Raw genomic sequence first — 17413 nt, 5'->3', positions numbered from 1 at the left:
TGTTCCTCTTTCTCCACATCCTTGACAGCATGCATTGTCACCTGAGTTTTTTATCTTAACCATTCTGACTGGTATGAGGTGGAATCTCAGTGTTGTTTTGATTTGCATTTCCCTGATGACTAAAGATGTTGAACATTTCTTTAGGTACTTCTCAGCCATTCTATATTCCTCAGCTGAGAATTCTTTGTTTAGCTCTGTACCCAATTTTTAATTGGGTTATTTGATTCTGTGGTCTCTAACTTCTTGACTCCTTTGAATATTTTTGGTATTAGCCCTCTATTGGATGTAGGATTGGTAAAGATCTTTTCCCAATCTGTTGGTTGCCATTTTGTTCTAATGACAGTGTCCTTTGCCTTACAGAAGCTTTGGAATTTTATGAGGTCCCATTTGTTGATTCTTGATCATAGAGCACAAGCTATTGGTGTTCTACTCAGGACATTTTCCCCAGAGCACATGTGTTTGAGATTCTTCCCCATTTTTTCTTCTATTAGTTTGAGTGTATCTGGTTTGATGTGGAGGTCCTTGATCCACTTTGACTTAAGCTTTGTACAGGGTGATAAGAATGGATTAGAAATTTGCATTCTTCTAGATGCTGACCTCCAGTTGAACCAGCAACATTTGTTGAAAATGTTATCTTTTTTCCAGGATGGTTTTAGGTCCTTTGTCAAAGATCAAGTGACAATAGGTGTGTGGGTTCATTACTGAGTCTTCAATTCTATTCCACTGACCTCCCTGCCTGTCTCTGTACCAATACCAAATGGATTTTGTCACTATTGTTCTGTAATACAGCTTGAGGTCAGGAATGCTGATTCCCCCAGAAGTTCTTTTGTTGTTGAGAACAGTTTTCACTACCCTGAGTCTTTTTTTATTCCAAATGAATTTGTGAATTGCTCTTTCTAACTCTATGAAGAATCGAGTTAGAATTTGGATGGGGATTGCATTGAATCTGTAGATTACTTTTGGCAAGATGGTCAGTTTTACTATATTAATCTTGCCAATCCATGAGCATGGGAGGTCTTTCCAACTTCTGGGATCTTCAATTTCTTTCTTCAGAGACTTGAAGTTCTTGTCATAGAAATCTTACACTTACTTGGTTAGAATCACACTGAGGTATTTTATACTCTTTGTGACTATTTTGAAGGGTGTTGTTTCCCTAGTTTCTTTCTCAGCCTGTTTATCCTTTGAATAGAGGAAGGCTACTGATTTGTTTGAGTTAATTTTTTATCCAGCCACGTTGATGAAGTTGTTTATCAGGCTTAGTAGTTCTCTGGTGGGACTTTTGGGGTCAGTTAAGTATACTATCATAACATAGTGCAAATATCATAACATATCATGCAAATAGTGATATTTTGATTTCTTCCTTTCCAATTTGTATGCCTTTTACCTCCTTTTGTTGTCATATTGCTCTGGCTAAGACTTTGAGTACTATATTGAATAAGTAGGGAGAGAGTGCTCAGCCTTGTTTAGTCCCTGGGATTGCTTCAAGTTTTTCTTCATTTAGTTTGATGTTGGCTACTGGTTTGCTGTATTGTTGCTTTTATTATGTTTAGGTTTGGGCCTTGAATTCCTGATTTTTCCAAGACTTTTAACATGAAGGAATATTGAATTATGTCAAATGCTTTCTCAGCATCTAATGAGATGATCATGTGGTTTTTTTCTTTGAGTTTATTTATATAGTGGATTACCTTGATGGATTTCCATATATTGAACCATTCCTTCATCCCTGGGATGAAGCCTACTTGATCATGATGAATGATTGTTTTGACGTGTTCTTGGATTTGGTTTGTGAGAATTTTATTGAGTATTTTTGCATCTATATTCACAAAGGAAATTGATCTGAAATACTCTTTCTTTGTTGAGTCTTTGTGTGGTTTAGGTATAAGCATAATTGTGGCTTCAAAGAAGGAATTGGGAGTGTACCTTCTGTTTCTATTTTGCAAAATAGTTTGAACAGTATTGGTATTAGGTCTTCTATGAAGGTCTGATAGAACTCTGTAATAAACCCAACTGGTAATGGACTTTTTTGGTTGGGAGATATTTAATAACTGCTTCTATTTATTTAGGAGTTATGGGACTGTTTACATGATTTATCTGATCCTGGTTTCTCTTTGGTACCTTATATCTGTGTAGAAAAATTGTCCATTTCATCCAGATTTTTCAGTCTTGTTGAATACATGCTTTTGTAGTAGGATCTGATGATTTTTTTAATTTCCTCGGATTCTGTGGTTATGTCCCCCTTTCATTTCTGATTTTGTTAATTTGGATACTCTCTCTTTGCCCTCTGGCGAGTCTGCCTAAGAGTTAATCTATCTTGTTGATTTTCTCAAAGAACCAGCTCCTGGTTTTGTTGATTCTTTGCATAGTTCTTTTTGTTTCTACTTGGTTGATTTCATTCCTGAGTTATTTCCTGCCCTGTACTCCTCTTGGGTGTATTTGCATCCTTTTGTTCTAGAGCTTATAGGTGTTCTCTCAAGCTGCTAATTATGCTCTCTCCAGTTTCTTTTTGTAGGCACTCAGAGATATGTGTTTCCATTCTTATTGCCATGTACAAAGCTCAAGCCCAAGTTGATCAAGAACCTCCATATAAAACCAGATACATTCAAACTAATAGAAGAGAAAGTGGGGAAGAGCCTTAGACACCTGGGCAATAGGGAAATTTTCCTGAATAGAACACCAATGGCTCTATGACCAAGAATTGACAAATGGTACCTCATAAAATTGCATTGCTTCTGTAAGGCAAAGGACACTGTCATTAGGGCAAAACAGCAACCAACAGATTGGAAAAAGATCTTTATTAATTCTACATCTGATAGAGTGATAATATCAAATATATGTTAAGAACTCAAAAAGTTAGGGCCTAGAGAGCCAAATAACCTTATTAAAAATGGGGTACAGAGATAAACAAAGAGAAGTACCTAAAGAAATGTTCAACATCCTTAGTCATCAGGAAAATGCAAATCAAAACAACACTGAGATTCCACCGCATACCAGTCAGAATGGTTAAGATCAAAAACTCAGGTGACAACAGATGCTGGCAAGGATGTGGAAAAAGAGGAACACTCCTCCACTGTTGGTGGGATTGCAAGCTGGTACAAACACTCTGGAAACCAGTCTGGAGGTTCCTTACAAAACTGGACATAATACTACCTGTAGACCCATCTATACCACTCCTGGGCATATACCGAAAAGATGCTCCAACATATAACAAGGATGCATGCTCCACTATGTTTATAGCAGCCTTATTTATAATAGCCAGAAGCTGGAAAGAACCTGATGCCCTTCAACAGAGGAATGAATACAGAAATTGTATTTACAGAATTTACAGAAATTACACAGTGGAGTACTACTCAGCTATTAAAAACAATGACTCATGAAATTCTTAGGCAAATGGATGGAACTAGAAAATATTATCATGAGTGAGGTAATCTAATCACAAAAGAACATATATGGTATGCACTCACTGATAAGTTGGATATTAGCCCAAAATCTTGAACTACCCAGGATACCAAATCACAGAACATATAAAGTTCAAGAAGAAGGAAGACCAAAGTGTGAATGCTTCAGTTCTTCTTAGCAGGGGGAATAAAAATCCTCACAGTAGGAAATATGGAGACAAAGTGTGGACAAGAGACTGCCCTACCTGGGGATCCAGCCCACATACAGCCACCAAACCCAGATAATATTGCTGATACCAAGAAGTGCATGCTGACATGAGCCTGATGTAGTTGTCTCCTGAAAGCCTCTGCCAGAGCCTTTCAAATACAGTGGCAAATGTCCACAGCCAACCTTTGAACTGAGAACAGTGCCCTTAATGGAGGAGTTAGAGAAAGGACCGAAAGAGCTGAAGGGATTTTCAACCCCATAAGAGGAACAACAGTATCAACCAACCAGGTCCCCTGGAGCTCCTAGGGACTAAACCACCATCCCAAGAGTATGCAGGATGGAACTATGGCTCCAGCCACATATGTAGCAGAGGATGGCCTTGCGGGGCATCAGTGGGAGGAGCGGCCCTTGGTCTTGTCAAGACTAGATTCCCCAGTATTAGGTAATGTCAGGGTGGGGAAGTGGGAGGGAGTGGGTAGGTGGGTGAGTGAGTGGGAGAGCACTCTCACAGAGGCAGGGTGAGATAGTGGGATTCTGGAATGGAAACCAGAAAAGGGGATAACATTTGAATTGTAAACAAAAAATATCCCAATAAAAAAAGTGAAAAAACACACACAAAAAAAGCAAGAGGGGTGTGTGTGTGTGTGTGTGTGTGTGTGTGTGTGTGTGTGTTTGTGTGTGTGTGTATAGTACATTTTTTACTGTTTTATTTGTTAAGGAAATAAATATACTTATTACTAAAATTCTATGAAATATATCTCAAATTTGTAGAAAAATGTATCCCAATGTATTTGAGGAAAATAAATATTTTCTATAAACTTTTTTTTTAAAAAGGAAAGAAAAAATTAGTTCTTTGGGGCTATTCATCAGTGCAGTCCTCTAGCAAAACACCAACACAAATCAGCAGCATAGTCCAGTCCACTCAACAGTCACCACTCACAAATCAGCAATGGCAGTTCGATCCAGAAAAAACTGTGAGGGTCCACAAATTGGCCCAAATCCATGGAAAAAGCAAGAACCTGCAGGAATATCACAAGAAGTTCTTTGACCAGTTTTTCTCTACAAAGTCATGACCAGCAAAGATCAGCAACATGATGCAAGATGAACCAATACAAGAGCTTAGTCAGTGAAAACTAGTGAAGCAGAGCAAGGCAAACTAATTCTAGGGCTGTTTCCCACTGTCTGTGGGTTCATATTTATGTTCTTTCTAAACATCATGCATCTCTCAGGTGTTTGCTTCAACATTCTTTCACATGTCTGCTTTACCAAAACTTCCTTTCACCTGTATCTGCTTCAGCAAAATATCAATGACATACCTGAGTCTCCAAAAGGAACGGAAATTTCCACTTCAGAGACCTGTAGGATGAGAGAGGGACCCAATACTTTACACACATACTAAATTTATGTTTAATAAGTTTCTAGAAAAAATGGATTTCTGTGAAGCATATTTAGAAGACCACCAGAATTTATGGCAGTCTAAAGTAGTCTTTATAGAGATATGAGGGTTGTACAACATGATAATTAAAATAATTTTAGAGACATCATTTAGTCTTATAGTCATCACACAGGAACACCATCTATAAGAGAGAGGGAAAGTGTTCTACTGCAACACTTCACCACAATCAATAAAATTAGCATCCAGTAACTTTGTTTCAAATCAAAGAATGTGATTCAGAAAATTATTAGTCTCAGCCATAGCCCATCAAAATATTCTATAAAATTTTGCTCAAAAAATTGTCTCATATTTCTTTTTACAGCTTATCCCTTTCTCTAGGAAAAAAGTTCAGTCAACAACTTTCAAACACAAGAAGTCAGGAGTGATATGACATAATTTGGTCAAGTAAAAACCCTCAGTTGAACAGCACTGAGTGGACTGAGATGCACAGTGGAGACACCTCCTTCAGTGAGGGCAACAGAAGCATGCCTATAAGCAGCTATTCCATCCTTTGACACAAAGACCACGGTGAGAAACAGAGAAACAATCAAAGTAAATAAACTGTATTAACCTTCATTTGCAGTAATAGGTCAGGGCAAACACCCAGATACCAAGCAATTTTTATGTCAGTACTTGAAAAGAAAAATCTCTGTTGGCTTCAAATATATAACGCAATTTTCTTGCTTGTCTTTTTAAAAATTGCAGTCAGAAAGTTATATTATGAAGATTTTAATCAGGGTAACATGAGGAAACCACCAAGTTTGAAGCTTAAATGTTGATAAACCTCTTATGGGGAGGGGAGCCATAATGTGACATGCTAAGGAAATGTGATCTTTGAAGTAAGATATGCTTTCATCGGGGCTGTGGATTTAGCTCAGTGGTAGAGCGCTTACCTAGGAAGCGCAAGGCCCTGGGTTCGGTCACCAGCTCCGAAAAAAAGAACAAAAAAAAAAAAAAATATGCTTTCATCGTGAACCAGAGTTATGAGGCTTCCTGACTGGTCAGTTCTCCAGTTTTCAGAATTTACATCTAAAAAACATGGATTTTTTCCTTTATTTTGTTTAAGAGTAAATATTTCATTTTGCATGAGATTTGTGTCAAATACAAATGATTAGGGCACAGCAGAGCTTGCCTCTAATCCCAGCACTCAAAAGTGGAGACAAAATCAGAACTTGAAGGTCATCCTGAACTCCATAATCCAAAAAGAAATGTATACTCAATGAAAAAATCCAAACAGAATTCAGATGACATTAAACCACCCTCAAGGTCTCAGAGGACATTTTCCCTTTGCTCAACAAATTTCCATGAAGTGGATTATGCTGCCAACAACTTGTTAGTAACTTCTGAAATTGAGTCACCAAGGACTCTTGTTCATGCAGTCGCTCTGTGTGACTGGTAACAACATAAAACAAACACCAAAGTTACAGAAGCCTGCGTCTGCCCTCTCCCCACCTCCCAACCCCTGAAGATAGATAAGCACCTCTGACAGGCTGGAATTTTTCCTGATATCACCCAACCTTTCAACAGAAAGGGTGCTGAGAAATCTAATGTAAGATGTAATTTTAGAGGTGGCAAGAGGGAAGGGAACTAAGGTTGACCTCATTCGAGAAGGAGCAATGAAAATCTAACTTACAATTGACCGTTGTGAGGAAAGGAGAGAGCTGTGTGTGTATGTGAAGACTGGGGTTTGTGGTGAGATGGTCAAGTGTGACTGGGAACAGAGCACACACAAGTTTCTTCGCCAGCTACTGCTCCTCAAATTGTGCTTCTCTCAAGGACCTCCAAAGAATAACCATCAAACAGCAAGTATGATTGTGATATATTTTTATCATATTCTCAAAATGCAGAAAAAGAGCAAACAGATTTAAATTTTGGAATTCACTTCATCACAACTGACATTTCAGAAAAGGGAGAGAAGCAATTGTCAATCATTTCTGCTAAACTATTAGTCTGAGGAAACAAAGCTGGAATTATTGTATAGTGGTCAGTCTTTCCTTTTCCTAACTGTAAGTTGGATAAGACAGTTCCTACTTAATAGAAATAATAAACTATGGAAAAATAACACCTACCAAAAAACTACTCTTCTAAAAGAGTATAGACTATATCTGTTTCAGAAAGTATTAGAAGAACCCTCCCATCCCCAGCAGGTACTAAAATCTTCAGCACTCTTTGGAAGAGATGCAGCATCCAAACTCTTCTTGAACCTAAACTTATTCATTCTAAACATGAGAAAGATCAAAATATAGTAAACATATTTTAGAACTCAATAATTAGAGACTCTGTGAAGAAAAGAAACTGAATCTTAAACACTCTGAGAACTCCTAAACTGACTATGTGACTTTGCATAGATTAAATCACTGGGGAATGTCTGTTAATATTAATTGAAGCAGTATTTAGAGGGGAGAGGCAAAGGTTATTATTCACTGTCTCTCTTTGTTTCAAGCTCTATTTGGTCCAAACTACAAAAATAAATAAATCTCGATCTCCCAGAAAATTTTTTTCTAGCCTAACATAGACTCTGGCTGTGCTTGCTAGCATGTAAAGTGAGGGTAGACCCAAGGGCTATGCTGCCACAGGCTTAGCAGCATTTTAGAAGTTGTATCTGTTTATCCTGTATTAAAACACAAGTTCTGAAATCTGACACACCACTGTTTCAAGCTCTTTGAATGTTAAGTGTGTGTGTGTGTGTGTGTGTGTGTGTGTGTGTGTGTGTGTGTGTGTTGAATTAAGATCCTTTCTAGCAAATAGAATGATAAAAGTTCTGATAAGAAGGAAGGAATATTGTAGTAGGGACTAGTATGAGAGTGTCAATGGCTGACATAAACTAAAAAGTTTATGTCAATTATACAATTAAACATTATACAATTAAATGAAGAAAAGGAGGGAAAGAATAAAATTATAAATGAATCTTATCTAGCACTGTCTGTCAGCATTCCTCTAGAAAGTACATGGTAAGGTTCTCTCTCTCTCTCTCTCTCTCTCTCTCTCTCTCTCTCTCTCTCTCTCTCTCTCTCTCTTTCTCCCATCAGCCAAGAAGAGGGGCAGTTCTTCCTGTTCCAAAATCACTTCTGTGAACACTGAACCCTGAGCCTTGCTAACTCGGGTTTTGATGACAGTTTTGATTGTCAACTTTGGTAGGAAGTCAATCTAAACGAATGGAAGAAATTATGAGTAGCAGACAAGATAATTAAGAACAAATGTCAAGAAGCAACAATGGAATCATTTAATCATTTGTTACCTGAAATTTAAAGCCAAGTCTTTGCTGCAGTTTTATGTTGCTATACCACAGAAAAGGAAATATCTGCTACTGTTGTAGCCTGCAAGAACTTTTGGGAATAATTTGTTCCTAGTCTCAGTGTTATGCTCTGTAAATAATGAATACTTGCTAAATATTTATAAGAGTGAATAGAGGTTGGTATTTATTTGAACAATAAGAAAATTAAGAAACCTAAAATAACTTTGATGCTCACTTAGAAAGACACACATTTAGTACAACTGAGATAAATATTTCAAAACATAATAAATTCCTTTATTTTATTTTCTAATACAGAATTTTGCAGAACTTATCCTTGCATTAGCCTAAAGGTGCCATTGGATAATTAATTTCTACTAATAATCAAAAAAATTACAAACTAGTGCAGTGGTTCTCAATCTATGGGTCATGGCTCCTTTGGGGTCAAACAACCCTTTCACAGGGGTCACCTAAGGTTGCTGGAAAACACATATTTACATTACAATTAATAGCAGTAACAAAATTACAGTTTTGAAGTAGCAATGAAAATAATTATATGGTTGGGAGTCATTACAACTGTATTAAAGGGTCACACAGTATTTAGACTACTGAGGACCACTACACTAGTATATTATTTATTATAAACTACTATTTTCTTTATGAGAATAAATTTATTACACTTTCTTTTACAGGGTAAACATATGAGAACAGCTGCTTTAAAACAAATTTCAGTGAGGGTTAAGTCTTGACATGAAGCTTAAAAGGAGACATGACTAAGCCAATATCCTACTGTGGTTGCTGAAAAATATAAAATTGAGTGGAGAAACCCTTGAATGCTTGGAGGTACTAAAATGGACAGTGGGGAATGCCAAAAAGAAAGGTAGTGTGTTTTTGTAATTTGTTTACTGATTTATCTGGACCCAGGTATCCTATATGTTTGGGTAAATAAGGTAAGTAGGTAAGCAGATCGATGGATGAGTGATAGGTGATAGATGATAGGTAGGTAGATAGGTAGGTAGGTAGGTAGATAGATAGATAGATAGATAGATAGATAGATAGATAGATAGATAGATAGATAGATAGATAGATAGATAGATAGACAGACAGAGAGAGAGAGAGATGGTAAATAGATGGTAGATATAATAGATAGGTAGATGATAGAGGTAGGGATATAGATTTTTACAAACCTGAAAACAACAAAAACAATGGTTGGAAATGGTTGATGGGGTAGTGGGAAGAATGACTCAGGTAGTGAAACAGCAGAAATTCAATCATTTAGAAACAGAAGCTGAAAAATAGGTCTGACTAAGAGGTCAGGGCTATGAAGTGGGCAGCCTTGCAGACCATCCTGGCTGGCTTCATCCTTTACCTAAAGTGTCACAACAGGACTATGTCATGTTTATGTACAAATTCTAGGAAGTTTCCTTACACCACCACTTCAGAGATCTCAAAAAACTTACAAAAATAATGTTTTTCATTGCCAAATACAGGAATGAAAAACCAAAGGCACAACATTGCATTTTACACCTCTCATCTCCTTATTTAAAGTTAATTTGAGTTCAAACAACAAAGCTGTCACTTTACAGTGAAACGCTACTGTTAAAAATAATGACAATAGCACAAGGTGATCAACATAAAATCCTAACTAGCAAATATTTCTTGGTTTTAGACATAGAGCATGATGGAATGGTGGGAATGAAGAAAAATTTAAAAAGATGAATGTGGAGTGAAGAACTTGTGAGTTACTAAGAGTTCTTCTAGAAAGAGTAAGAGACAATTTATACCTTAAGGCAAAATAGCAGAGACAATTGTATTTTACGCAAACACATGATTTATGTTTGGTTTGGTTTTTATTTGAAACATAGAAATATCAGAGAATTATATACATAAGGATGATACAGATATTTCCATAGAAGCCACCAACAAGGACACCAATGACATAGTTATATTAACAAATTGATTGTCAAGTGAAAGAAAGCTGCATGTGTACAGGCTCACTGGTTGTGATGTCTTTGTTCAGGCTACATTGCCAGGTTCTTCTGACACTTCTCTCTTCAGGTCCAAACACTCATGACTTTGCACAAGACACGGATGAGAAATCATACAGCAATAACAACATTCATCCTGCTGGGACTGACAGATGACCCAAAACTACAGGTTCTAATTTTTCTTTTTCTGTTTCTCACCTACATGTTGAGTGTGACTGGGAATCTCACCATTATTACCCTGACACTTTTGGGTCCCCATCTTAAGACACCCATGTACTTTTTTCTCCGAAATTTCTCTTTCTTAGAAGTCTCATTTACCACTGTATGTATTCCCAGATTCCTGTACATGATGGCTACAGGAGATAACACTGTTACTTACAATGCTTGTGCTGCTCAGTTGTTTTTCATTGTCCTCTTTGGAGCAACAGAGTTTTTCCTCCTTGCTGCCATGTCCTATGATCGCTATGTAGCCATCTGCAAGCCCCTGCACTACACCACCATCATGAATAACCGAGTGTGCACAGTTCTAGTCCTCTCCTGTTGGTTTGCTGGCCTGTTGATCATCCTCCCACCTCTTGGTCTAGGCCTCCAGCTGGAGTTCTGTGACTCCAATGTGATTGATCATTTTGGCTGTGATGCCTCTCCAATTCTGCAGATAACCTGCTCAGACACGGTATTTATAGAGAAAATTGTCTTGGCTTTTGCCATACTGACACTCATCATTACTCTGGTATGTGTTGTTCTCTCCTACACATACATCATCAAGACCATTTTAAAGTTTCCTTCTGCTCAACAAAGAAAAAAGGCCTTTTCTACATGTTCTTCCCACATGATTGTGGTTTCCATCACCTATGGGAGCTGTATTTTCATCTACATCAAACCTTCAGCAAAGGAAGGGGTAGCCATCAATAAGGTTGTATCTGTGCTCACAACATCAGTCGCCCCTTTGCTCAACCCATTCATTTATACACTTCGAAACAAGCAGGTGAAAGAGGCTTTCAAAGACACAGTAAAACGAATTGTCCTTCTCACAAAGAAATAAGTTTTTCAGCCTGACTTAAAGATAAGTCTAAGTCGCCATGAGCGGCATCCACCTCACAGACTTGACAATCTGTGTGCTTTCCTCTTATCACATAGATTTCCTAAGAAAGAGTTTTCTCTCATAATCCAAAAATGGAAATCAAGTAAGTTGTTTCACCTTCTTTTAAGTTTATTTTATTTAGAATAATTCCTTCAATTATTGTATTCTCCAAAGATTAGGCTACATACATTTCCAATGTCATTCAATTGACAGTTGTATCTCTGGTTATGTGACCTTCTCAAGATGTGGAAGCTCGATACCCATGTTTCACTCACTAAATCATGTCTCACTTCTTGAGAATACTTCAATCTCTTGTCCTGACTCATCAATAACAATTAAAGACATTTTTTAAAACCTATACTACATTTAAATATGATCATAGTTCCAGTGCTAAGCAGGAACACGTTACTGATTCTTCACTGGTTCATCTCAGAATACACACAATGGAGATCCGGTAAGCCTATCACCGTTTGGTGTACACCTGTGCTGCCCATTCTCTCTGAAGACTAAACATCTTCCCCTCCTATTCTGTCCTATACAACAAGCTCACCATAATCAAAGAACTGAAGTTCAACTCATCGTTCAGCTGCTAATTCAGGCATTTTAGGGATGGTTTTCCCAGTGCCATCAATATGTCACCACGTGAGAAGTCGTGTGCACCTGTGTGATGTGCTCCTGTGAAGAGCCCCACTGTGCAAATCACTGTTTGAGGGCTAAATACATTCTTAAAAAGCAAAAGAAAAATGAGACGATTCAGTTAGTTTTGTTGAAAATTTTTAGAGAAAGGTGAAGTTGGGACCTGAGCATTCCTTTGAGATGGATCTGATATGTAAACTTTCTTGGTGACTATCCCAGAAAAAAGATGCAAGAACAGGGTAATTACTTAGATATGCACAGAGATTACATGCATTAGCAATTAACTCTGAGTTACCGATAATGCATTTGTGTCTCATTAAGGAAAGAAATGAAGGCACTTTTCCTTGGTGTCATTTAACCAAGAGTGAGTCTGAATTTGACCTCTCCACATCATGCTCCCTGTGCTTCTATCCTCTATCTGCTGCATTAGTCTGAATCTATGCCTGTATCAGTATCAGTAGTCTGTTCCTGTGTATGTTTGTCTCATTGTGTGATTCTACATGTCTGTCCCTTTCTATGTGTCTCTGTGTCTGTGAGATTTTGTGTCTGTGTGTGTGTATGTGTGTTCATGCTTCATATGAGCTGTGTGTTCCTCTATATTTTGTCTCTGTCCCTGAATACCTGTGTGTGTATCTGTTCCTAACAGAGGGCTTCACTCTCTCTTTATTGAACAATCCTGAAGCATCACATCAGAAGAAAGGCCATACTTTACAGAAATGTTTAACAGAGTTTTAAAGGGATTGAGTAACTGGCTCCAACTGATCCCAAACAACCAAGATAATAACCATTCTTCATCACCCAATACCCATAAATGGTTGCTTTCACCCTTTGTGGCAGTTGTCAGAAAGGACTTTACAACTTAGGTTTGCTGCTTTCAGCGAATGATACATGGATGTTACCTGGGTCAGAAGCATTGCAGAGTACATAATTTGAAATTGTAAATGTATTTACCTTAGGTTGTGAAGGTTAAATGTGTGGAAAATTCAAGGCAAATAAGGTTGGCTTTTGCATTTTTCCTCTTTTTTTTTCCCTCTTTAATACTAACTTTTTTTTCCAGAGCTGAGGACCGAACCCAGGGCCTTGTGCTTGCTAGGCAAGCGCTCTACGACTGAGCTAAATCCCAAACCCCCTAATAGTAACTTTTTATTTGTTAAATTTTATTTTTTTTTACCTTTATTAACTTGGGTATTCCTTATTTACATTTCGATTGTTATTCCCTTTCCCAGTTTCCAGGCCAACATCCTCCTACCCCCTCCCACTTCCCTTCTTTATGTGTATTCCCCTCCCCATCATTACCACCCTCCCTACAACAATCACATTCACTGGGGCTTCAGTCTTAGCAGGACCCAGGGCTTCCCCTTCCACTGGTGCTCTTACTAGGCTATTCATTGCTACCTATGAGGTTGGAGCCCAGGGTCAGACCATGTATAGTCTTTGGATAGTGGCTTAGTCCTGGAAGTTCTGGTTGGTTGGCATTGTTGTTCATATGGGATCTCAAGCCCCTTCAAGCTCTTTCAGTCCTTTCTAAGATTCCTTCAACTGGGGTCCCATTCTCAGTTCAGTGGTTTAATGATGGCATTCGCCTCTGTATTTGCTGTATTCTGACTGTGTCTCTCAGGAGAGATCTACATCTGGTTCCTGTCGGCCTGAACTTCTTTGCTTCATCCATCTTATCTAGTTTGCTGGGCTGTATATGTATGGGCCACATATGGGGCAGGCTCTGAATGGGTGTTCCTTCAGTCTCTGTTCTAAACTTTGCCTCTCTCTTCCCTGCCAAGGGTATTCTCGTTCCCCTTTTAAAGAAGGAGTGAAGCATTCACATTTTGGTCATCCTTCTTGAGTTTCATGTGTTCTATGCATCTAGGGTAATTCAAGCATTTGGGCTAATATCCACTTATCAAAGAGTGCATACCATGTGTGTTTTCCTGTGATTGGGTTACCTCACTCAGGATGATATTTTCCAGTTCCATCCATTTGCCTATGAATTTCATAAAGGCATTGTTTTTGAGAGCTGAGTAATATTCCATTGTGTAGATGTACCACATTTTCTGTATCCATTCCTCTGTTGAAGGGCACCTGGGTTCTTTCCAGCTTCTGGCTATTATAAATAAGGCTGCTATGAACATAGTGGAGCATGTGTCTTTGTTATATGTTGGGGCATCTTTTGGGTATATGCCCAAGAGAGGTATAGCTGGGTCCTCAGGTAGTTCAATGTCCAATTTTCTGAGGAACCTCCAGGCTGATTTCCAGAATGTCTGTACCAGTCTGCAATCCCACCAACAATGGAGGAGTATTCCTCTTTGTTCACATCCTCACCAGCATCTGCTGTCACCTGAGTTTTTGATCTTAGCCATTCTCACTGGTGTGAGGTGAAATCTCAGGGTTGTTTTGATTTTCATTTTCCTTATGACTAAAGATGTTGAACATTTCTCTAGGTGTTTCTCAGCCATTTGGCATTCCTCAGCTGTGAATTCTTTGTTTAGCTCTGAACTCCATTTTTAATAGGGTTATTTGTCTCCCTGCAGTCTAACTTCGTGAGTTCTTTGTATATTTTGAATATAAGCCCTCTATCAGTTGTAGGATTGGTAAAGATCTTTTCCCAATCTGTTGGCTGTCATTTTATCCTAACAACAGTGTCCTTTGACTTACAGAAGCTTTGCAGTTTTATGAGAGCCCATTTGTCAATTCTTTTTTTTTTCTTTTTTCAGAGCTGGGGACCAAACCCAGGGCCTTGCGCTCGCTAGGCAAGCGCTCTACCCCTGAGCTAAATCCGCAACCCCCCATTTGTCAATTCTTGATCTTAGAGCAATAAGCCTTTGGTGTTTTGTTCAGGAAATTTTCTCCAGTGCCCGTGTGTTCGAGATGCTTCCCCACTTTTTCTTCCATTAGTTTGAGTGTATTTGGGTTGATGTAGAGGTCCTTGATCCACTTGGACTTAAGCTTTGTACAGGGTGATAAGCATGGATCAATCTGCATTCTTCTACACGTTGACCTCCAGTTGAACCAACACCATTTGCTGAAAATGCTATCTTTTTTCCATTGGATGTTTTTGGCTCCTTTGTCAAAAGTCAAATGACCACAGGTGTGTAGGTTCATTTCTGGGTCTCCAGTTCTACTCCACTGGTCTATCTGTCTGTCTCTGTACCAATACCATGCAGTTTTTATCACTGTTGCTCTGTAATACTGCTTGAGTTCAGGGATAGTGATTCCTCCTGAAGTCTTTTTATTGTTGAGGATAGTTTTAGCTATCCTGGGTTTTTTGTTATTCCACTTGAATTTGCAAATTGTTCTGTCTAACTCTTTGAAGAATTGGATTGGTCTTTTGATGGGGATTGCATTGAATCTGTAGATCGCTTTTGGTAAAATGGCCATTTTTACTATATTAATCCTGCCAATCCATGAGCATGGGAGATCTTTCCATCTTCTGAGATCTTCAATTTCTTTCTTCAGAGGCTTGAAGTTCTTATCATACAGATCTTTCACTTGCTTGGTTAAATTCACACCGAGGTATTTTATATTATTTGGGACTATTATGGAGGGTGTCATTTTCCTAATTTCTTTCTCGGCTTGTTTCTCTTTTGTGTACAGGAAGGCTACTAATTTATTTGAGTTAATTTTATACCCAGCCACTTTGCTGAAGGTGTTTATCAGGTTTAGTAGTTCTCTGGTGCAACTTTTGGGATCACTTAAGTATACAATCATATCATCTGCAAATAGTGATATTTTGACTTCTTCCTTTCCAATCTGTATCCCTTTGATCTCCTTTTGTTGTCTGATTGCTCTGGCTAGTACTTCGAGGACTATATTGAATAAGTAGGGAGAGAGTGGGCAACCTTGTCTAGTCCCTGATTTGAGTGGGATTGCTTCAAGTTTCTCTCCATTTAGTTTAATATTAGCTACTGGTTTGCTGTATATGGCTTTTACTGTGTTTAGGTATGGGCCTTGAATTCCTATTCTTTCCAGGACTTTTATCATGAAGGGCTTTTTGAATTTTGTCAAATGCTTTCTCAGCATCTAATGAAATGATCATGTGGTTTTTATCTTTCAGTTTGTTTATATAGTGGATTACGTTGATGGTTTTCCGCATATTAAACCATCGCTGCATCCCTGGAACAGAGCCCATTTGATCATGATGGATGATTGTTTTGATTCAGTTTGCAAGAATTTTTTTAGTATCTTTGAATCGATATTCATAAGGGAAATTGGTCTGAAGTTCTCTTTCTTTGTTGGGGCTTTGTGTGGTTTAGGTATAAAAGTAATTGTGGCTTCATAGAAGGAATTCGGTAGTGCTCCATCTGTTTCAATTTTGTGGAATAGTTTGGATAGTATTGGTATGAGGTCTTCTATGAAGGTCTGATAGAATTCTGCACTGAACCTATCTGGACCTGGTCTCTTTTTGGTTGGGAGACGTTTAATGACTGCTTCTATTTCTTTAGGAGTTAAGGGGTTGTTTAAATGGTTTATCTGTTCCTGATTTAACTTTGGCACCTAGCATCTGTCTAGAAAATTGTCCATTTCCTCCAGAGTTTCAAGGTTTTTTTTTTTGAATATAGGCTTTTGTAGTAGGATCTGATGATTTTTTGAATTTCCTCTGACTCTGTTGTTATGTCTCCCTTTTTATTTCCGATTTTGATAATTTGGACACACTCTCTGTGTCCTCTGGTTAGTCTGGCTAAGGGTTTATCTATCTTGTTGATTTTCTCAAAGAACCAACTTTTGGTTCTGTTAATTCTTTGTATAGTCCTTTTTGTTTCTACTTGGTTGATTTCAGCTCTGAGTTTGATTATTTCCTGCCTTCTACTCCTCCTGGGTGTGTTTGTTTCTTTTTGTTCTAGAGCTTTTAGGTGTGCTGTCAAGCTGCTAATATATGCTCTCTCCTGTTTCTTTCTGCAGGCACTCAAAGCTATGAGTTTTCCTCTTAGCATGGCTTTCATTGTGTCCCTTCACAATGTTGTACCTTCATTTTCATTAAATTCTAAGAAGTCTTTAATTTCTTTCTTTATTTCTTCCTTGACCAGGTTATCATTGAGTAGAGCATTGTTCAACTTCCATGTATATGTGGGCATTCTTTTCTTATTATTATTGAAGCTTTAGCCAGTGGTAGTCTGATAGGCCGCATGAGATTATTTCTATCTTTCTGTACCTGTTCAGGCCTGTTTTATGACCAATTATATGGTCAATTTTGGAGAAAGCACCATGAGAAGAAGGCAGTCTTAAATCTTAAGTGACTTTATGGTATATTATTAACTCCACCTATGAAGTGTAGCAAAAGTTAGAGTGAAAGAGGTATTTACAAAATATTGCATCATCACAGACATGTGCAAAGTGGTATGCAAAGAAAACAATGTGCTCTGCTCCTGTCTTTAATCTGAGGGGCTTGTGCCATATGTTGGTATTTTTCTGTTATAAAATATTCTTTTTAATTTTTCCTGGGGAAA

General features: G+C 38.0%; 1 protein-coding gene across 1 annotated transcript; it reads left to right on the top strand.

The window, feature by feature from the left end:
* The first annotated feature begins 10361 nt into the window (after positions 1-10361).
* On the top strand, positions 10362-11300 carry Or6c2b (olfactory receptor family 6 subfamily C member 2B). The gene has a single exon (NM_001000055.1). The coding sequence runs from the start codon at positions 10362-10364 to the stop codon at positions 11298-11300; it is 939 nt and encodes a 312-aa protein (NP_001000055.1).
* Positions 11301-17413: the final 6113 nt, after the last annotated feature.

Source organism: Rattus norvegicus, chromosome 7 (genome assembly GCF_021556685.1).
Source record: "Rattus norvegicus strain SHRSP/BbbUtx chromosome 7, alternate assembly SHRSP_T2T, whole genome shotgun sequence".
NCBI lineage: Eukaryota > Metazoa > Chordata > Mammalia > Rodentia > Muridae > Rattus > Rattus norvegicus.
Note: the sequence above shows the minus strand (reverse complement) of the source record. Positions and strands in the feature narration are given on the sequence as shown.

What these genes read in the sequence shown, in the direction of transcription:
- Or6c2b (NM_001000055.1), top strand. Translation starts at nt 10,362, where the DNA reads ATGAGAAATCATACAGCAATAACAACATTCATCCTGCTGGGACTGACA.